This window comes from Stenella coeruleoalba, assembly GCF_951394435.1.
Source record: "Stenella coeruleoalba genome assembly, chromosome: 1".
Lineage (NCBI taxonomy): Eukaryota > Metazoa > Chordata > Mammalia > Artiodactyla > Delphinidae > Stenella > Stenella coeruleoalba.
Genome location: NC_137169.1, coordinates 169534531 through 169552628, shown reverse-complemented (window position 1 = coordinate 169552628; position 18098 = coordinate 169534531). Strand labels below are relative to the sequence as shown.

Below are 18098 nucleotides of genomic sequence, written 5' to 3'. Positions count from 1 at the left end.
GATTATAAAATTAAGGGAGAGAGAAGAGGGGTAACGCCAGTTTTCCTCTGCTTCAGTTGTCAATGGAACTAAAACAAATGGGTCAGGCTGAAAAAAACGTGAGATTGACACGAGATGGTAAAGACAGTGTCAGTGGCCGGTGGGGTGTAACAGAGAGAGCCCAGGGCCGAGCATCCGACGTGAGAAGCGTGACCTAGAACGATTACTGGGATCTGTCGCTCCTCTGCTTAAGGTCACTTCATCATCTTTGGATGGCTTCCCACTGACCGTGGGGTGAAATCCAAACGCCCTACCGTGGACCAGGAGGCCTTCTAACCTCCTCTCTGCCGTCCACACTGAAGACCTTTCTGTTTCTTGAACACACCTAGCTTGTTCCCGCCTCTGGTCTTCACCCTGGCTCTTCTCTCTAACATTCAACTGCAGCCCAGTTGTGAACCTTCAAATTTTACCATTGATGTAACTGTGTGGTAAATCTTATTATTGGTGTTAGCTAAAATATATGGGTATCTACTCTGGGATAGACACTGAATGATGCTACTGAGTCAGTGACTTAGAAGCCATTCAAGTTTTCCGCTGTCCTTAGATTTTAAGATTAAGAGGATAAGAGCTTCCCCTGACTCATGTCCAATTCTGCTTCTGTGTCTGATTCAGGAAGGCGGACGAACCAAGAGCCACCGATATTGGCCCAAACTGGGTTCCAAGCACAGCTCAGCCACCTATGGCAAGTTCAAGGTCACCACAAAGTTCCGAACAGATTCCGGTTGCTATGCAACCACAGGCTTGAAGGTCAAGCACCTTTTGTCCGGGCAGGAAAGGACAGTGTGGCATTTGCAATATACTGATTGGCCAGATCACGGCTGCCCAGAGGATGTTCAAGGATTTTTGTGTAAGTCTCTTCTTCCCTGTCGGGGTTTTACCAACAGTAATAATGGTCTTATCAGTTGGAGGTGAAATGGAAAGAGAGTCTACTTTCTCTTAAGTGGCAAAAGTATTAACAACATTCAGTATACAATACTTCAGTAGTATGTGTAGAACAGAGAAGACTAATACATGGCATTTATCATATTCTCTTTACCATGTATGCAGATGAGCTAATGTGGTAAACTAATTGGTTCTACCTTGATTTAGACCTTTAGTATTCTGGTACACGTCCCGTGTCTGAACCTTGAAAACATTATGCTAAATAAAATAAACCAGACACAAAAAGACAAATGTTGTGTGATTCCACTTACATGAGTTATCCAAAATAGGCAACTTCATAGAGATAGAAAGTATAATAGAGGTTACCAGGGGCAAGGGGGAAGGGGAATAGGAAGTTCCTGTTTGATGGACAGAAAGTTTCTGTTTGGGACAATGAAAAATTTCTAGAAGTGGATAGTGGTAATGCTTGCACAACACTGTGAATATACTTAATGCCACTGTACACTTAATGCAGTGCACACTACAGTGATTAAAATGGTAAATTTTATGTTATGTGTATTTTACCACAACCAAAAAAAAAGAAACACAAAGCAATAAAATATAGAAAAAACAACTTCAAAAGTTTCTCATGAAAATTTGTATCTCGGAAGCCCTGTATTTCCTACAGCAGTCAATCCCAATTAGTAGTTTCTCATACCTACGATTAAACATACTAAGAATTATTGAAATCAACTTGTAGTATTTGAAACTATCATTTTTGGATTCATTAGTTTATGTGTAGTTTTCAAGCTATGGTTATCTTAGAAACTAATTCATCCAGATTGTATGCAGTACTTTATTTGTAAGGCCAAAAACTGGGTGTGTGTCCACCAGTGCCAGGCACTGAATTGGGCTCTTAGAACGCAGAAATGAAGCAGTCTTTGTTTTAAAGGCTCTTGCGGTCTCATGACGAAGACAGGCCGGTGATCACTGTCCAGAGGTGAGATCTGATGCTTTTGGTGATGGCTGCAGCAGCCTCCTTCCCTTCTACAGACTTGCCTGAACATCCTGCACTTGCGGGAAACCCTACTCTTTCCTCACCCAGCTAGGAAGGAGGCCTGAGGGTGCCTTGCAGATTTACTACACCTGCTATGCTGTTGACTCACCAGCTGGCAGAAGACCTATGGCCACAACAAAGGGAGGTTGGAGAATGTCAAAACCTTGATTTTTATTTTGATATTCATTTAGAGTAGGAGGGGTGGGGGAGAGAAGAGAGAATAGGTTTTCAAGTACCTGAAGTACCATTTCACAAGTTCCAACAGAAAGATTCTGATGCACACTTATTTATCAATGCAGCTATTTCATTTTTCATTCAAGTGATGATGGTTCTTAAGGAGTCGGACACTGAGAGTAAGAAAGATGATTGGAATCAAAGGATCTAGAATGAGACCTAGAGCAGGTTGGTGGCTGGCCTGAGGTCAAACAGTTACCTGCAGCTCAAAATATTAATGAGCACAGTGACCTCTGCAGAGCTTTCTTTCCTCATAACAGTGTTCTTTTTCTTCCTTTCTGGTACTGTTTTGCTAATTGCTTTATTAGAAGCAAGACTCAGAAAATGGAAACAATAAAAGTAGATCCGTTTGATGACTGGCTAACAGATCTGATAAAAGGTTTTATGAGATGGTTAAAATTACAATCAAATCTTTTAAATCAGAACCAATTTAAGGATAGCCCGTCTAAATTACTGAAAAATATAGAGAATATTTTTAAACAGTGTTTATTAATTTACCTTTCTAAGAAACTCAGGACAAGTGTGCTGAGCAGGGTCTTAGAAATGTTGGTTCTTTAGGTTTTTAAGAATTTTAGGAGATTTTTGTTTGTGTTTAAATGAGATTACTTGGATGCAGAGGAACTGGGTCAAACTGTCTTCCAGAGGGCTTCACTGAGTTACACCTTAAGGAACTTTATTAATATGATTGCAGGAGAAAGAATCCGCTTAAATCTAATTTCTCTGTGTTTCATGAAATTCCCCTTGACGGTGGCATCAGCTTTATTGATCAATATTCCTTTTACTTCTCTCCTTAAATTTAGCACAAGAAAAACCTAGTCTCTTGTATGTGAACATTGCCTGCCGTCAGAAAGTGTTATTGCCTAGTGTCTTTTCCCCTTTGGAAAAAAAAATTGTGAAAGGAATTCCATGCTCAGTATTTAGCTCATGTTGGTACCAATAGCAACTACCTTATCTAGTCACCTCAGATTGCCTTCCCTCTTTTGTTTTGTTCTATCTCATTTTACATTATTAGTGGTGGTGATGGTGATGGTAGTAAACGTTTATTTGGGTAAGCTACTTCAGATTACTAATTAAATAAGGTTATAAAAGAAATTGGAGTTCCTAGTCATTGCGTGTAAACAGGTGCTTTTAAATTACGAGAATGGGGACTTCCCTGGTGGCGCAGTGGTTAAGAATCCACCTGCCAATGCAGGGGACCTTGGTTCGAGCCCTGGTCGGGGAAGATCCCACATGCCTCAGAGCAACTAAGCCCGTGAGCCACAACTACTGAGCCCGCACGCACGCCTAGAGCCCATGCACCGCAAGGAAGAGAAGCCACCGCGGTGAGAAGCCTGCGCACCACAACAAAGAGTAGCCCCCTCTCGCGGCAACTAGAGAAAGCCCGCGCACAGCAACGAAGACCCAACACAGCCAAACATAAATAAATAAATTAATTAATTATAAAATATTATGAGAATGGTTTGAATGCTGTTTTCTCTTCAGCAGTTTGAGTTTTTCTCCTCATTTGGTTTTACACTGCTGCACTGGGATGAGATTTTCTGAGTATCAGGAAGCTTCAAATCTGCTTCTCCCCTGAACTAGCTACTATGAAATCTCAGTTACTAATTGACTTTTTCCGGTTCTTGGATTGTTTGGGGATTACATTTATATACTTTCCCTTTTTTTCATGACCATTAAAAAAAATAGTCCTTAAGGCTTGGGTTGAGCAATTTTCAGTTTGTGCCCAGTTGGAGTAGTGAACAGTCTCCCGCACAGCCCTGTGGGGCTAAGCAGATGTTGACGGGGCACGTGGCACACACCCTACCCACATGTTGCCTCCAGGAAAGGGGGGTTATCTTGAGCTACTCACATAACCACATGGGATCCAAGCTGAAAACCAGGCTCCCCAAAGTCTATTTTATAATCTAAAAATGGAGTCAAGCCTCAGCTGACATTCACTCATTCAGTGAGGGGAAGGAAGAGAGGACAGATGGACGCTCTTCCCACCAGAAATTGGCTCTGACAGGCGGGCATTTCAAGGGGACCTAGCTGGTGTCTGATCCCAGTCTGTTAATAGTAGGAATTGCTGTAAGTAATGTCGAGAATCATCTGCTTGGGGGACTTTGGGATTTGCAGAGGGGAAGACAGAATTTAATTTTTTAAAAAGAACTATTTAATTTAAAGAACAAATTCTCCCATGGACTAATTGACTCCCAGCTGGTCCTTTCTGGATCCAGGACTGTAGAGTGGGTACCAGCCAAATAATTAGTGTCTTGTAAGTAGTGTAAATTATTGTCACTTAAAAAAAAAAATTCACAGTCAGTTTTTTTTCCCCTCACTTGTATGCAAAGCGATGCAGGACATCAGTGACAAGATTTGCATGTTGTCTTGCAGCCTACTTGGAGGAGATCCAGTCGGTCCGTCGCCATACCAACAGCATGTTGGAAAGCACCAAGAACCAGCACCCCCCGATAGTGGTCCACTGCAGTGCTGGGGTGGGAAGGACCGGCGTGGTCATCCTTTCTGAGCTGATGATCTACTGCCTGGAGCATAATGAAGTAAGTCATTCTGGGCTTCTGAATCCTCCACCTTGGGGACCAATCTACACCATGGCCAAACCTTCACCTGTACCCTTCTATTTCCACTGTTTAATGTCCTCTCTCCTGACGAGAGTTTTCCAGACCCATGATTCCTAGTTGGACTCTGACATTCACAGCCTTCCTGATCTTTTGCCTTTCACTGCTCTGTGTAGAGACCCCGATTATATAGAAAAAGAGTTGAAACTGTGAGAGAGGCAACATTTAGAAAATCTGATCTTCGCTGGCATCAACTCCCAGAAGTCTGCACTGTTTCACAGAAGGTCTGGTTTTATTGTAGGTAATTTTCCACAGTGGGTTATGGGGTCGCATATAGTATAGATGCGTCTTGCATTTCTGGGATGTGTTCTGGCTTAACTCCTACGTGAAAATGTGTGTACTTTAAACACGTTTTTCATCCTTTAGTGCGGAGTTTTATTGAGGGGACTCTTTGCTCTTGTCTAGACTGGCAGTGATGTGTAGCAGAGCCGGGTAGGTAATCCGAGGGCACAGACGTGGTCTGCCTCTGCTGAGGCTCGAGGCCCAGCTTTTCTCCCATAGACGCGGGCTGCAGCTGAATTTGTGCCCACACGGTGTGTGGCATTCCCTTCTTGCTGTAGGTCAGGGAGTTACGCCGAGGGGCTTTTGATTTTGTAGAGATGAGACAAATAGCAATCAAAGGCGAAAGAACAATTCTCCTGCCTTCTATTCTCACAGGGGGTTTTAGATGGCTTTCACTTTTTTTTTCTTAGGTTCTTTAATCACCGCTAGCAGCACACGTCCCGTTCCTGTTTTACAGATGAGGATGCTGAGGTCCAGAAACAATCTAGTGGCTTGTCCAGTGCCAGGTGGCCCTTAAGCAGTGGTGCCAAGGTTTGAAGTGAGGTCTCTCACCTCCTGGCCCTGAGTTATTTCCTGTCTTCACTCTGCCTCCAAATGCCAAGTGTCATTTGATTCTTGTTCAATTTACGAATTGTACAGCTTGGAGAATCAAAGGAAACTTTGGAAGTGGTGTGATAGTTTTAAAATCAGGATGTTATAATGCATGTTCTGTGAAGGAATTTATATAACAATATATGTATTTACTCAATGGTTTGAAGATCAGATTAAATATTGCCCCATGGAGTTTGTTATATTCAAACTTCTCGGAAAACGATAAATGCCAAGTTTAAATATGTTCAAAGGATTTTTAAGTTCCCTGCCTATGAAAGGTTAATTTTGGAAACTTTCAGTCTGTACATATGAATGTTTGTGCTGCTAAAAAGTAGAAGAGGAGTTATAGCACATGTGGCCTATTGTTCAGACAAACATTCTATTGGGGAACAAAATGCCCATCATGGAATCACTTGAGTCTACGTAACAGAAATCTCGTCATCTTCTGTGAGCTTTTATCGTTTTGTCTCGCATGAGATTTCCTGATTGTCTGCTTCTCTGTCACTACTAGAAGTCTCCAGGAGTTTCTAGTAGAGCGAATAGCTCGCCACTGAGTCCCAGATCCGCTCACTGCGGGAAGGTAGACTAAGATGCAGTGGAATCCGGGTACGTGTGGCTCACGCATATCCGAGCCCCGCTGGCAGCACCAGTGGGCTCCTGGGGAGGAAGAAGGGCTGCATCAACCCCTCCCCACTTAGAGATCTTTTCCTCATGTCACTTTCTTCGCCAGATTCCCCTTCTTTTCTGCATTCCCCATGTGCTCTTCCTCTGTTCCCCCTTCCTCCTTTTCAACTTGAGAAGCGGTTTTGTCAGTCTGGTCTGACATGAAGGATCGCTGTGTTCTGAGAGCTCTTTGGAGACCCATCAAAGGCTGAGCCTCAGTCATACGATGACATGAAGGCTCATCGATCACCAGATGTCACTGGCCCAGTGGAACATAACAGATGTCAGAGCCAGCGTGGTACAGAGTAAGGGGTTCAGCCACCGGGGCCTTGAGGGGACTTGGGGAGGGCTCAGGGTGATTAAATTCTCTATGGTGTATCCAGACACAGCAGATTTCCTCAATGCCCAGTTGCATGCCAGAACATTTAACTGGAATGTGGTCAGTCCAAAAAGGACTTCTGTTCCCATTGATATTCAAAGATAGCAAGATGACTCATAGTTTTCACTTCCCTTCCCCTAGCACATGTAGCCAGCCTTATCTGTCCCATTTCCCATAATTGCTATTGGTAGCCGGCTAGGGAGAAAAGAGGTCTCTACTTGTTCTGCTTCAGACCTGGCTAGTAAAATTCAAACCCTTATTTTAGAAGAGGAGTGCGACCATGTTTCTTTGTTTTTTAAACAAAAGATTTTGCTAAATCAATAGAAAATTGGTTGTCCCATTTTTCTCCCGTCTAAACTTTCCCATCTTCTTTCCATGGCTTCTGGATTTAGGATACTTTATGTTTTAGTCTATAATCCATAGAGTTTTAATTTTGTCAGTGAAATGCCTTTTCTTTTTCCTGGAGCAAAGATGCTTAACCGTGAAGTCGGGCCGCTGCGAGGGGATTCTCCTGGGCTGCCCTGAGAAGCTTCTTTGTGCCCTGTTGCTTTTGGTCACTGAATGTTAGCTATGACATTTTAATGCCCATACATTTGTTTTCAAAACGCACCAGTTTCATGGTTTGTGATACTCTCTTGACCACCTGTCCCAGATTAGTTAAATTACAAAAGGTCAGGTTCTCACTAGCCAAAGAGCAAGATGTCTTGATCTTGCTGCTTTTCTGAATTGGTTATCCCTCCTTCGTAGAGTAGGGGGGTGGGAGGGACGTCTTCTAAGCAAGATGGAGCAAGCGCCAGCTGCCTCCGGATTCCTTGGGTTAGGGACGGTGGGCAGCAGAGCCTGTGGAAGTGCATCTTCAAGGCAAGCTGAAGGATTCTTTCATTGAGGACCAGGGGGAACTTTGTCTTGTCTCCAAACTGCCCTATATCACCTAGTATACTGTCCTTGAGTCAGCCTGAGGGGCTGAGTCTTACAGGCTATGGAGATGGTAATGACCATGAATGATAGTGGTGATGGCAGAGATGGAAGTGGAGGAGATGGTCGAGGTAAAGGAGATGGTGGCGGGGGAGGTGGTGGTGGTTGTGATGATGAGGAGAATGAAAATACTATAATAACCACAGCTAACGTGTATGTAGTGTTTACCATGTGCCAACACTATTTCAAGAGCCTTACAGCTCGTAGCCTTCACAGTGACCCTACGAGAGAGGTTCTGTTAGTACCCTCATCTAACAAAGAGAAACTGAGGTACAGGGAGATGACCCCTTAGCTTCTGTGTGACCCTGCCTCTCTTGTCAAAGCCTTTGATGGGTATGAGGTAGGAGCAGCCTTATTCTATCCTTATATTCAGTGCCCAACACAGAGTAATGCTTATCATGCATTATGTTAAGTTCATTATTAGGTGCTCTGTGTTGTGTATCATGATGTCAGTCACTCTGGAGTAGAGTTTAGGCACAGACCCACTAGTTACCATCAGAAGCTTATGGTCTAGGCTCTGTATTTTGACTAATAGTTTAAGGATTCACATGCCTTTTTCTCTTTGCGTATTACCAGGGACTTGTTCCTTTTAAATCTGTGGTGTGCGTTACTTAACTAGTTTTGGAGAAGCGTGACTAAACAGGATGGCATGTATGGTATTGCAGCTACACAAAGTTTGGAAATAGCTGAAATGACTTGAAAGTAAAGTAAGAAAAGACATACAGCTGAGTTCTTATTATTTTATTTCTGATGCTTGCTCAGTCCGTGCTGAGTTCGTGGGTGTGGTCGTTTGCCTGGGTTAAGGGCTCCCAGAGCAGGGGGAAGTATACCAAGGCCATGATGGTACATTGATTCCATGGTGCTTCTGCCTTGGCTGGTCCAGGGGGATGGAAGTGACACAAGTGAGGGGACACCGTGGCACCAATGATCCGCCGTATTAATTCCTTTCCATTGGAGATCTTCAAAGAATTTACACATTGGCAATCTCATTTAATACTCAAGATATCGTTAGTTAAAGACTTTCACTCCAAACATGCGTGACTGGTGCCCAGAGATTGTGCTTTGATGTTTTAAAGGTTTACACGTAAATTATCTCACTTGGTTATGCCTGCAATCCTGTAGGGTAGCAGGATGGGCATGAGTGTTCTTATTTCATTAATATTAATGAGACAGTGAGTAGTCTTTATTAAGAGCCTACTATGTGCCAGACACTGTGTTAAATGCTTTACATGTATTTCTTCATCTGATCCTCTGAGGAGGGTACTGTTTATCACCCTGTGTTACTGCCGAGGAAATGTCACTAACTTGGCCAAGGCCACACTGCCATTGGAGGAAAGCATCATTATCCTTATTTTACAGATGAAGAAGCGAAGACCCAGAAAGGGCTTAAATCCTACCATTGGGTCATGGTAGGGTTAAGAGTACCAAATCGGGTTTAACTCCAGCCTCTGTGTTTTCTCTAGTGGACTGGTCTGTAGTTAAAATATCACACCAGCGGTACACGACGACCAGCTTCTCCAGTTACTGTTAGGGTCTTTGACTGGGATAACCTAGAGGGGGCTGTCTTTGGCTTTCTCCTCTACCTGCACAGGGGCAGCAAGTGAATGCTTCCTGGATGAGGGAATGAGGAAGGAACCAAGGGAAGCCCCCCCCCCCCCGCCCCGCCCCACCCCACCTCAGGATCTTCTTCTCTTTTCTTGCAGAAGGTGGAAGTGCCCATGATGCTGAGGCTCCTCAGGGAGCAGAGGATGTTTATGATCCAGACCATCGCTCAGTACAAGTTTGTCTACCAGGTCCTCATCCAGTTCCTCCAGAACTCCAGACTCATTTAACCCCCGGCTTCAGCTCCTGGAAGAGGCGGCCAGCCCCACCTTCCAGATGGGGACGCACCTCCAGACAACATCTGCTCCCCCGGCAGGGCGCGGATGGCCGGAGCAGGCAGGTCACGGGCTCCCTGAAGACAGGAGCGCCCGGATCGTTCACAAACATCGTGTATTATTTTATAGGAGATAATTTATTTTTTCCCCCTTTGGAATAACTTTTGTGAATCATCGTAATGCAGTTTTCACAATAATATAGTACTTTTCCTCTGAACCACATTTTGACTGATCTGCATTGTAATAGGTCAGTAGGGAGGGTTGCCTGGTGGATTATTTGGGGGACAGAGGCATAAGGGAACGCATCTCTAGTGAAGTTGCAGCCAGATTTGTAACCAGCCCTGAAATTTGTCAGCCTCATTGCTCACGTCCAAATCAAAGACGGCAAGAAAATGAGTTCATCCTAAAATATAAAAGATAAGGGCTAAGGCCCTTTCCTGAAGGAGAAGAACAACACTCTTTTCTTATATTTGGGGGCTCCTGCGGCTTGATGGGCAGTTCCTTCCCTTTCCCCTTTTTGCCCTCTCCCTCAGTAGTCTCTTTTTTCCTCCCAGGCTTGAGTTAAAGACAGGACCAGCTAGAGGAAATGCTCCCTTTCCAATGCAGTGATTGCCATTGCCCGGGAAGAACGAGGACTCTGTGTTGTATCTTTCTCAACCACTCCTTATTCTGGGCTCTGGAGCCTGTTCCCCTGCTGGAGACTGCACCCTTGATATTTGCTGCTTTTCCCTGTTGGCTCAGTGGACCCTAATCTGGTGGCCTCCGAGGCCCTGGGCCAGGCCGTCTGTGCGGCTAGGCTTCTTGCCTGATTGAGAGAAGATAACAGACCAGTGTGGAAGAGAGAGGAGACATGCAGGCCCTTGATATTGTTTCTTATTTAAATATGAAGCGTGCGCTGATGGGGATCTGAAGGTCAAGGTGCTGGGTGCCATGGAAAGGTTATAAAGGAAGCGGTTGGGAAAGCTGATGTATGGGGGCTCTTTGGCACTCAGGGGGCAGGGGCCCTGCCAGGAGCCACCCCAAGTGTTATCCCCGCTGTGCTGCTAAGCATCTCCAGCCTTTGGCCTGCAGGAGCAGAACTAAGCCCACCCAGGACCTTGCAGTCCAAAGCTTGGCCCACCTGCTGAAAGACGGTGAGATTTGTGCTGCTTTCCTTTTCTCCATACAGCCCACTCTGGTCAGTTGTGGTATTAACCCTGCCCTCAGTTTGAAGCTCAGTCCTTAGTTCGTCTCCTTCTGGGCCTTCACTGGCCACTGTCCTTCTGAATTTTGTAGGTTAGTACATAATAAATCATGTTCTGCACAGTTTCCCTCCTGCTGACTTCTGGGGAATTTTCCCCTCTACTGTCTAGTTTTTCTTGATGCAACTTTTAATTGTGGCTTTGTTCTTAAAATTGACTTTTGCGGGTGTTCAATGATGCCTTCTTCCACTGCTCCCTTTTTTTTTTTTTTTTTTTTTTCCTCCTGAGGTGCAAATATAAAGAAAGAATGACATCCAGTCGACCAGAAAGAGTGTGCCTTTGTGGCTTCCGGTCACCACAACAGGCGGGTGCGGAAGCAGATTCCTGATGAACTACTTTGGGGTATGAATCAACTTGGTTTCACATCTGGCCAGGTGTTAGAGTGGTGGTTCTCTGTATTTGGACTCAGTATCTGGCGATGGAGGGCCTCCTACCTTCTCTTCCAAGGTCTAAAGAATCAGTCAAGGAGTAGAACTTCAGCTGAGCGCCATAGATTCTGGAATTGTGCTGCGTGATCTGAAAAAGAAAACCACTAGTATGACGTGTATTTTCAGTGGATCACAGCTCGTAACCCTCACTAGGAGACGCTCAGAAATTGGGTCATCGGCAAGCAAAGAGGTATTGTTTCCATTTCCTTAGGGACTTCCCATCCTTGGGATATTCTGCTGTTAGGGATGTTTTAACAGTTGGTCTGCCATTACTGGTTTATTGTTTGAGGAACCACATCGGTATTTCTCTTTGTCTCTCAGGCCCCAGTGTGGGGTGTTAAAATGTCTCATGTGGGCAGCGTGTAGATCTGCTGTCTCTGAGCTCATCACTCACGGCCCTCCTTTCAACTCATCCACTGTTGCCACTTGGTGCTCTGGGAATATTCATGAACGCACAAAATGCAAAGAAGTAGGTTCAGTATCCAATTTCCTAGCCAGAGGTTGTATTGAAACTCAAAGGAAAACATTTAAAAGTGATTCCCCATATTTTGTTTTTAAAAACAAATGCTTTTCGCCCTTGAGCCCATTTTGCCTTCCTTTTCACGTCTCCAGTAAATGCCAACCTATCTCCTGTTAAATTAGCAGCAGCCATTTGAAGTCCTTTCAGTGGCATCTGCATAATAATTGCCCAGAGATGCTTTATATCTGGGAAGCAAGCCAAGGAATAAACCTTGAAGCAAAGTGTATTAAATTAGTTATCTAGTTAGAGCTTTTGGAGTGAGTTCCTGACGATGTATCAAGTCTGAAGCTGGAGCTATCGGGGTCTGTTGCTACAGTTTCGACTTGAAGGGAGAAAATTAAAAATGGAGGGGAAAAAAAAAAAAAAGATACCATCTTACAACAAAGCCATCCAACACTTTCAGGCCTCTGGTTTTGAAGTTTTTCCAGTTGAAATGTTTTGTTTCTTTCATCCACTCCCATTTGGATATATTGACCCAGTGTTCATCCTTGTTTACCGTGGTGCCTGAACCAGAGGGGCTGAGTTTGACGTCTTCATCCTTGAGCTGAGCGAAGCCTGTTTGAAAAGCCGAACCGTATCCTGTTGTGCTTTACTGGGTTCCTTGGGCTTTAAGCGCTTTTTGTGAACTCACTGCCTTGCTACGGCAACCCTTGCCTCACTTGAGTGGGCCATCTCCTGGGGCTTGGAGTCACTCTTTGCAGAGAGCACTTTGGATTCTCCTAGGCAGGCCATCCTTTCTTGATATACAGTCTGTATTAGCTGACCTCAGCCCAGTGGTTATGGAACACAACATGTGGGCCCGAAGTGTCCAGGGTCACAAAGCAGAATGTGCTTTTGAATCTCTCTTCCCCACTTCCAGTGGTGCGTGGGATGGAGAAAGTGGGTATGGTTATTGATTTTCTTTGGGCGGGGATAGACCTGTCAATCGCTTGAGGTCAGGGGGTGGGCAAATGCAGGGACCTTCTAAGATGTGTGCCAGGGAGCTTAGACTCAAGGGTTGGGGATTGAGTCTGAGCCATCTTAGTGTTAATCTACCCTTCCTTCCTCCTTCGTGTCGGGAGTAACTGTCAGGATCCCAGAGTAAGAAATTTCCAGAAGCACCAATTAGTGTTGGGCTCTTAAGGTGGCTCTTTGTGGGAATAGTTTCCTCTTGTTTTACCAAAGATACTTCTGCAACTGTGTTTTATTTTATTGCCTATGGAGTTTATCAGACACTCATCATGCTCTTACTTAGTGATTTCTTTTCGTGAGCAAAGTAACAACTCATCTAGCACTGATTCCAAATGGAGAAATTTGGGGTTTTCATGGAGACCGCAAAAATTTTCCATTGGTCTAGAGCTTTACGGGTGACAGATTAGTTGGCCCTATAGGGTTGAAATAATCCTACTCGGCCCTATAGGGTGGACATCTCTAGGATATCAAATTATGTTTAACACTTCCCGTGAGCTCTGAGCAAGTTAAGCACAATGGTTCTTGTCTTTGCCTCAGCTTCTAAGACATTTGGGGCAAAAGACCTTACTGGTGCATCTATTGAAAGTAACAGCAACATGCCTGGGAGAAATGGGCAGGTATATCCAATCAAATTCTGCCAACTCATATGTGTTGCCCCCAAAATTGCTGTTCTTCATGGGGTCCTGAGGAACTTGATGGCCTACTTGCCTGACACTCAACCTTTATCCTGCCTGCTCTCAGCTTTTGCATTTCTGTTAGAAACTCAGATGCGTGTTTTTATCCAGCTTACTACCTTACTTATTTTTTTCCAGCTTAAAGCAGCTGTGTCTTCTTCCTCAAGGCCAAACTAAAAGGTTCTCTATTAAAATGTCCATGAGCCTGGCACCGAATATCTGGCATCAGTCGATTTCACAGGACTGCATAATTTATTGTTGCTTGGTGCAGTGAAAAGGAGGATGTGCATCAGTTCCTGCCGTTTGGAACTTTGATCAGCCCTCTCATTTAGAAACTAAAGTCAAGGAACTTCTCGTTTTAAGACAGGAGGGCAAAAGCTGATGGGCAGCCTTGAACATGAGAACGCATCTATCTAGAAAGTCACTGTTCCTTCTGCCACGCTTTGGGCCATCAAGATCATTCTTTCCAAAAAATGCCATAAGCTTGCCCAGAGAAGAGCTATAAATGGGAAGAGAAAGAGGAAGGCTTGGAGTTTCTATCAAAAAGTTCCTGATTCACAAACAATTTTCTGAACTCGGTGATGTCTCTCCTACTCCCTCCCTTTCTATAAGGCCAGAGGGATGGAGATGAGGTGGTGATCCTGGGAAAGACCATGCTGTAGTGGGGAGATCTGTTTCACCCTCACACAGTTTTTGCTTTTTTTTAAAATTATTTTATTTTTGGCTGCGTTGGGTCTTCATTGCTGCGTGCGGGCTTTCTCTAGTTGCGGCGAGCTGGGGCTACTGTTCGTTGCGTGCACAGGTTTCTCATCGTGGTGGCTTCTCTTGCTGCGGAGCACGGGTTCTAGGCGCACGGGCTTCAGTAGTTGTGGCTCGCGGGCTCTAGAGCGCAGGCTCAGTAGTTGTGGTGCACGGGCTTAGTTGCTCCACGGCATGTGGGATCTTCCCGGACCAGGGCTCGAACCCATGTCCCCTGCATTGGCAGGCGGACTCTCAACCACGGCGCCACCAGGGAAGTCCGTACCCTCGCTCGTAGTTTTAAATCGTGTCCTCACTGTTGCAGTGGAGCTTGACGAATGTTCTCGATTCTGATGCCTGCCTAGGTTTGCTGCTCAGAAAGACCACCTCCCCTTGCTTGCTGGTGGCCCTCCCTTTCCTTGCAACCTTATTAGCAGAAGATTTGCTCGACCATACGGCTCTGGAGTTAGCTATCACAGCTCCTGTGCACTTTTTTTTTTTTTTTTTTTTTTTTTTTTTTGCGGTATGCGGGCCTCTCACTGTTGTGGCCTCTCCCGTTGCGGAGCACAGCTCTGGACACACAGGCTCAGCGGCCACGGCTCACGGGCCCAGCTGCTCCGCGGCATGTGGGATCTTCCCGGACCGGAGCACGAACCCGTGTCCCCTGCATCGGCAGGCGGACTCCCAACCACTGCGCCACCAGGGTAGCCCCTCCTGTGCATGTTAATTGCGCCTCTCCTCCGGCCCGGTGGGGCTGCAGAGCGGATTCCCCTTCCCAGCACATCGTGTTTCTAATTGGGGCATAAAAAGCAGGTAAGACATCAATGTATCAGTAGTGACGGCAGTTCGTTGTCTCACTTGAGGGCACAGGTGGGACTACTTTGTGCTGTCACCCTCTTCCAAGAGCACCCCATTCACTTAGGGCTACGCCGGCCTTGTTTTTCCTTTGCTTTATGGATCAGCTCTGGACGGCACACCTCTTCTTTCCTTTCCCTACCCTTTTAGCAACTCCTACAAAGCGGCTGAATCTAGTCATAGGTAATCACGCTCTTCAATCTCTCCAAATTATGTAATTCGGAAATCTGATTTTAATCCTGAAAAGCCTATATCGTTTCAAAAAGTAAAATTTGGCATTTATGTAGTTTCAAGGAATGAAATCTGGCAAAGGGAAATAACCATAATGAAAATAGCTAGGTGCTGTCGGCAACCAGGACGCTGTCTTTACCCCCTTTCTCCCCTTGGCGACGGGCACTGGCAGTTACTAGAAGGAGTGGACGATAAGCTGGATCGATGGTCAGTCCTGTTTAGCACCACTCCCTCAGGCTTTTTTTTTTTTTTTTTTTTTTTTTTTTGCGTTACGCGGGCCTCTCACTGCTGTGACCTCTCCCGTTGCGGAGCACAGGCTCCAGACGCGCAGGCTCAGCGGCCATGGCTCACGGGCCCAGCCGCTCCGCGGCATGTGGGATCCTCCCAGACCGGGACACGAACCCACGAACCCACGTCCCCTGCATCGGCAGGCAGACTCTCAACCACTGCGCCACCAGGGAAGCCCCCTCAGGCTTCTTTTGAGGCGAGCTGACATGGAGCCACAGTGGCTGCATTTGGCATCGTGACACATGTAGTCGGATTAATTTGTTTCTAGCCTTCTCCTGCTGACTCTGTTCCCTTCATCGTCACCTCTACGCAGCCTGGCCAATCTGGTGAAATGGGTGAAGCTCTGGGCTCCGCAGGGACATTTATACGTTGCCTTGTGATCCGTTCTCCACTGTCTAGGGAGGGGCAGGACACGCTATTCATCCAGTCTGCAATGTGTCCTATTTTTTTCTTCCTCACCTCCACCTCCTCCTTCAGGGAAACACAGAGGCTGCCTCACCTGACAGAGGTTTTGGGAAAAAGCTAAAAACATTAGATTGGGGTCTTTTTGGGCCTTAGGGTGGAACTAGTTTGCTAACATCTCAGGAACCCTGCTCTGCATTGAGCTCAGCCGGCTCTCAGAGCAGAGGTGCTTGGTGTTCTCAGCATTTCTCAGGGGCCTCCCACCTCCCTGAACTGTATGTAGTTAGAACTGAGAGCTGTCCTTCAGAGCCATTTTTCCCCCCAACTTGGAATACCGTAAAATGTGTTTGCAACTTCCTTTGACTGAACTTTCTTGCCAGTTTGAAATCTTAAAAATCTATTACCCTTATCCTTTCAAAAGTAAGGTTACTCTTCATCAGAGATGCTTTCCTGTGTATGTCCTTTGTTCCTTCAATAGTCAGCTAACTTGCTTGAGGACGTGTAAATGGGGAAAAAAAGGTTTACATATGCAGATGACTATTAGATAACCTTAAGTAATTTGTGTTACATCAAGTAACATGCTGATCTATTTTGTTTCACTGGACTATTGTTGTGAGACTTAATTCAGTATTTTGATGCTTTCCTTGGTCTGTGTTTTATAAAATGTTGTGAATTGTTTTATCATTCAAACCAATTGACATTTAATAGGTCTCATTTCGAACCTGCAGACAAGTCCCTAATGTAGAAACCAGTTTGTTCTTAAGGGTCTTAGGTCAGCCCACAGAAGCCTTCTGATGTCCAACACGGCTGAATAGCAGGGCGGTGTCAGCCAGATCTGGCTGGCATGGGCTGACCTGGACATTTAACCACCTATCGTATTGTTGCTGTGAGAAATGCATTCCAGATAGGGGCTTGGGATCCTGATAACACATTCTTCTCCCCGTGGTGGGCACTTGCTACCTTGCAAGATGGAGGTCCAGTCTCTTCACTGCAAACTAATTGTAAGGGGAGAGAGGGAGTGAGACATTTATAGGACGTTCCCTAAGTTGGGGAGTGATTAATATTCACATGTCAACTTTACTTTGGTGTAGACTCCCTCTCGATTTAATAATATTAAAAGCCTTAAATAAAATTATGCATGCTATTCTATGTGCTTTTTTATATCAGTAAATAAGCTTATGCTTGCCAGTTTTATACACAATTAAGAGGTGTATGAAACTGACTTTTGACAGTATTTTTGCACTGTTTCCTATCTGTTTTTATAAAGTCTTTAGCTATTGGTCCTAGTTGTGTATTGTTTATGTTCTCACTGCCCTTGTTATTAAAATGTTTCATATGTGCCTTTACAAATGTGAGATCTTTAGTCTAACCTTTTTTGTAAAAGATATCTATTGACTTCCAAATGCAATAAACTTTTTTTTTTTTTCCAGAGAAAACAGCTGAATCTTTTCTGTCCTATGTATGTTTGCATTAATTGAAAGCATCTTCTCTCTCAGGATTATTTTCATAGGCCAACGTATCTGGGAAAACCTGCCTTTTCACTTCTTTAAAGCCCATTTATTTCTACCCACTTTTCATTCCTGGATAATTGGATCACACTGAAGAATCAGTTTGAAATTTCCAAAAGTCATCATTGTTAGGAAAAAGCTGAAAGGGGTGATTGTTTGTTAGGTAAATGGAGCGAAGAACCTAGAATTGGAGCTTACTCACAGCTGCAGTGACAACCCGTATTAAATGCCAAGTCCCCCCACAGCTGTCATTTATTCAGAGCCCAAACTGCTGGCCCAGAAGAGCCAAGCAGCAGGCTGCTACAGAAGACCCAGATCGTTGCTTTTGTCTTTCAACTTTATCAACAGCACAGCTCATCTTCAGGTTTAAAGGTGGCTGCCCTGCCCCATATTTTCAGCCACTCAACTGCCACAGACACACATGGTGAACCCCGGGTGATGAGGGTGGATACTTTATGTCCCTTTGATGAGTAGCAGGGCACTATGACCACTTCAGTGAGGAACCCACTTTCAGTCCTATCACTGTACGAGGAGTCATTCACCTACAGAGGTCCCGGCTTGTTTCACATCATGAAAATCAGGATACTGTAAACCACACTGGGGTGAAAGGAGATGGCAAGCAAATTTCACTAAACACATAGATTGTGCTGTACATAAGTTGACTGTGGCAACAAAACAATGATTGATAG

General features: G+C 45.0%; 1 protein-coding gene across 6 annotated transcripts in view; it reads left to right on the top strand.

Annotated features, from left to right (window-relative positions):
• PTPN14 (protein tyrosine phosphatase non-receptor type 14) overlaps positions 1 to 17669 on the top strand; it is a 173394-nt gene extending 155725 nt beyond the window's left edge. For 4 of the 6 annotated variants that reach the window (XM_079900168.1, XM_079900172.1, XM_079900170.1 and 1 more), the window contains 2 exons: positions 652 to 886; positions 4565 to 6657. In XM_079900168.1, coding sequence (XP_079756294.1) covers positions 652 to 886; positions 4565 to 4866 — 537 coding nt within the window. In that variant the 3' untranslated portion in view covers positions 4867 to 6657. Of the gene's footprint in view, positions 1 to 651; positions 887 to 4564; positions 6658 to 9399; positions 15448 to 15683 lie in introns of those variants that run through there. The other 2 variants (XM_079900171.1, XM_079900173.1) reach the window with 1 other exon arrangement.
• Positions 17670 to 18098: the final 429 nt, after the last annotated feature.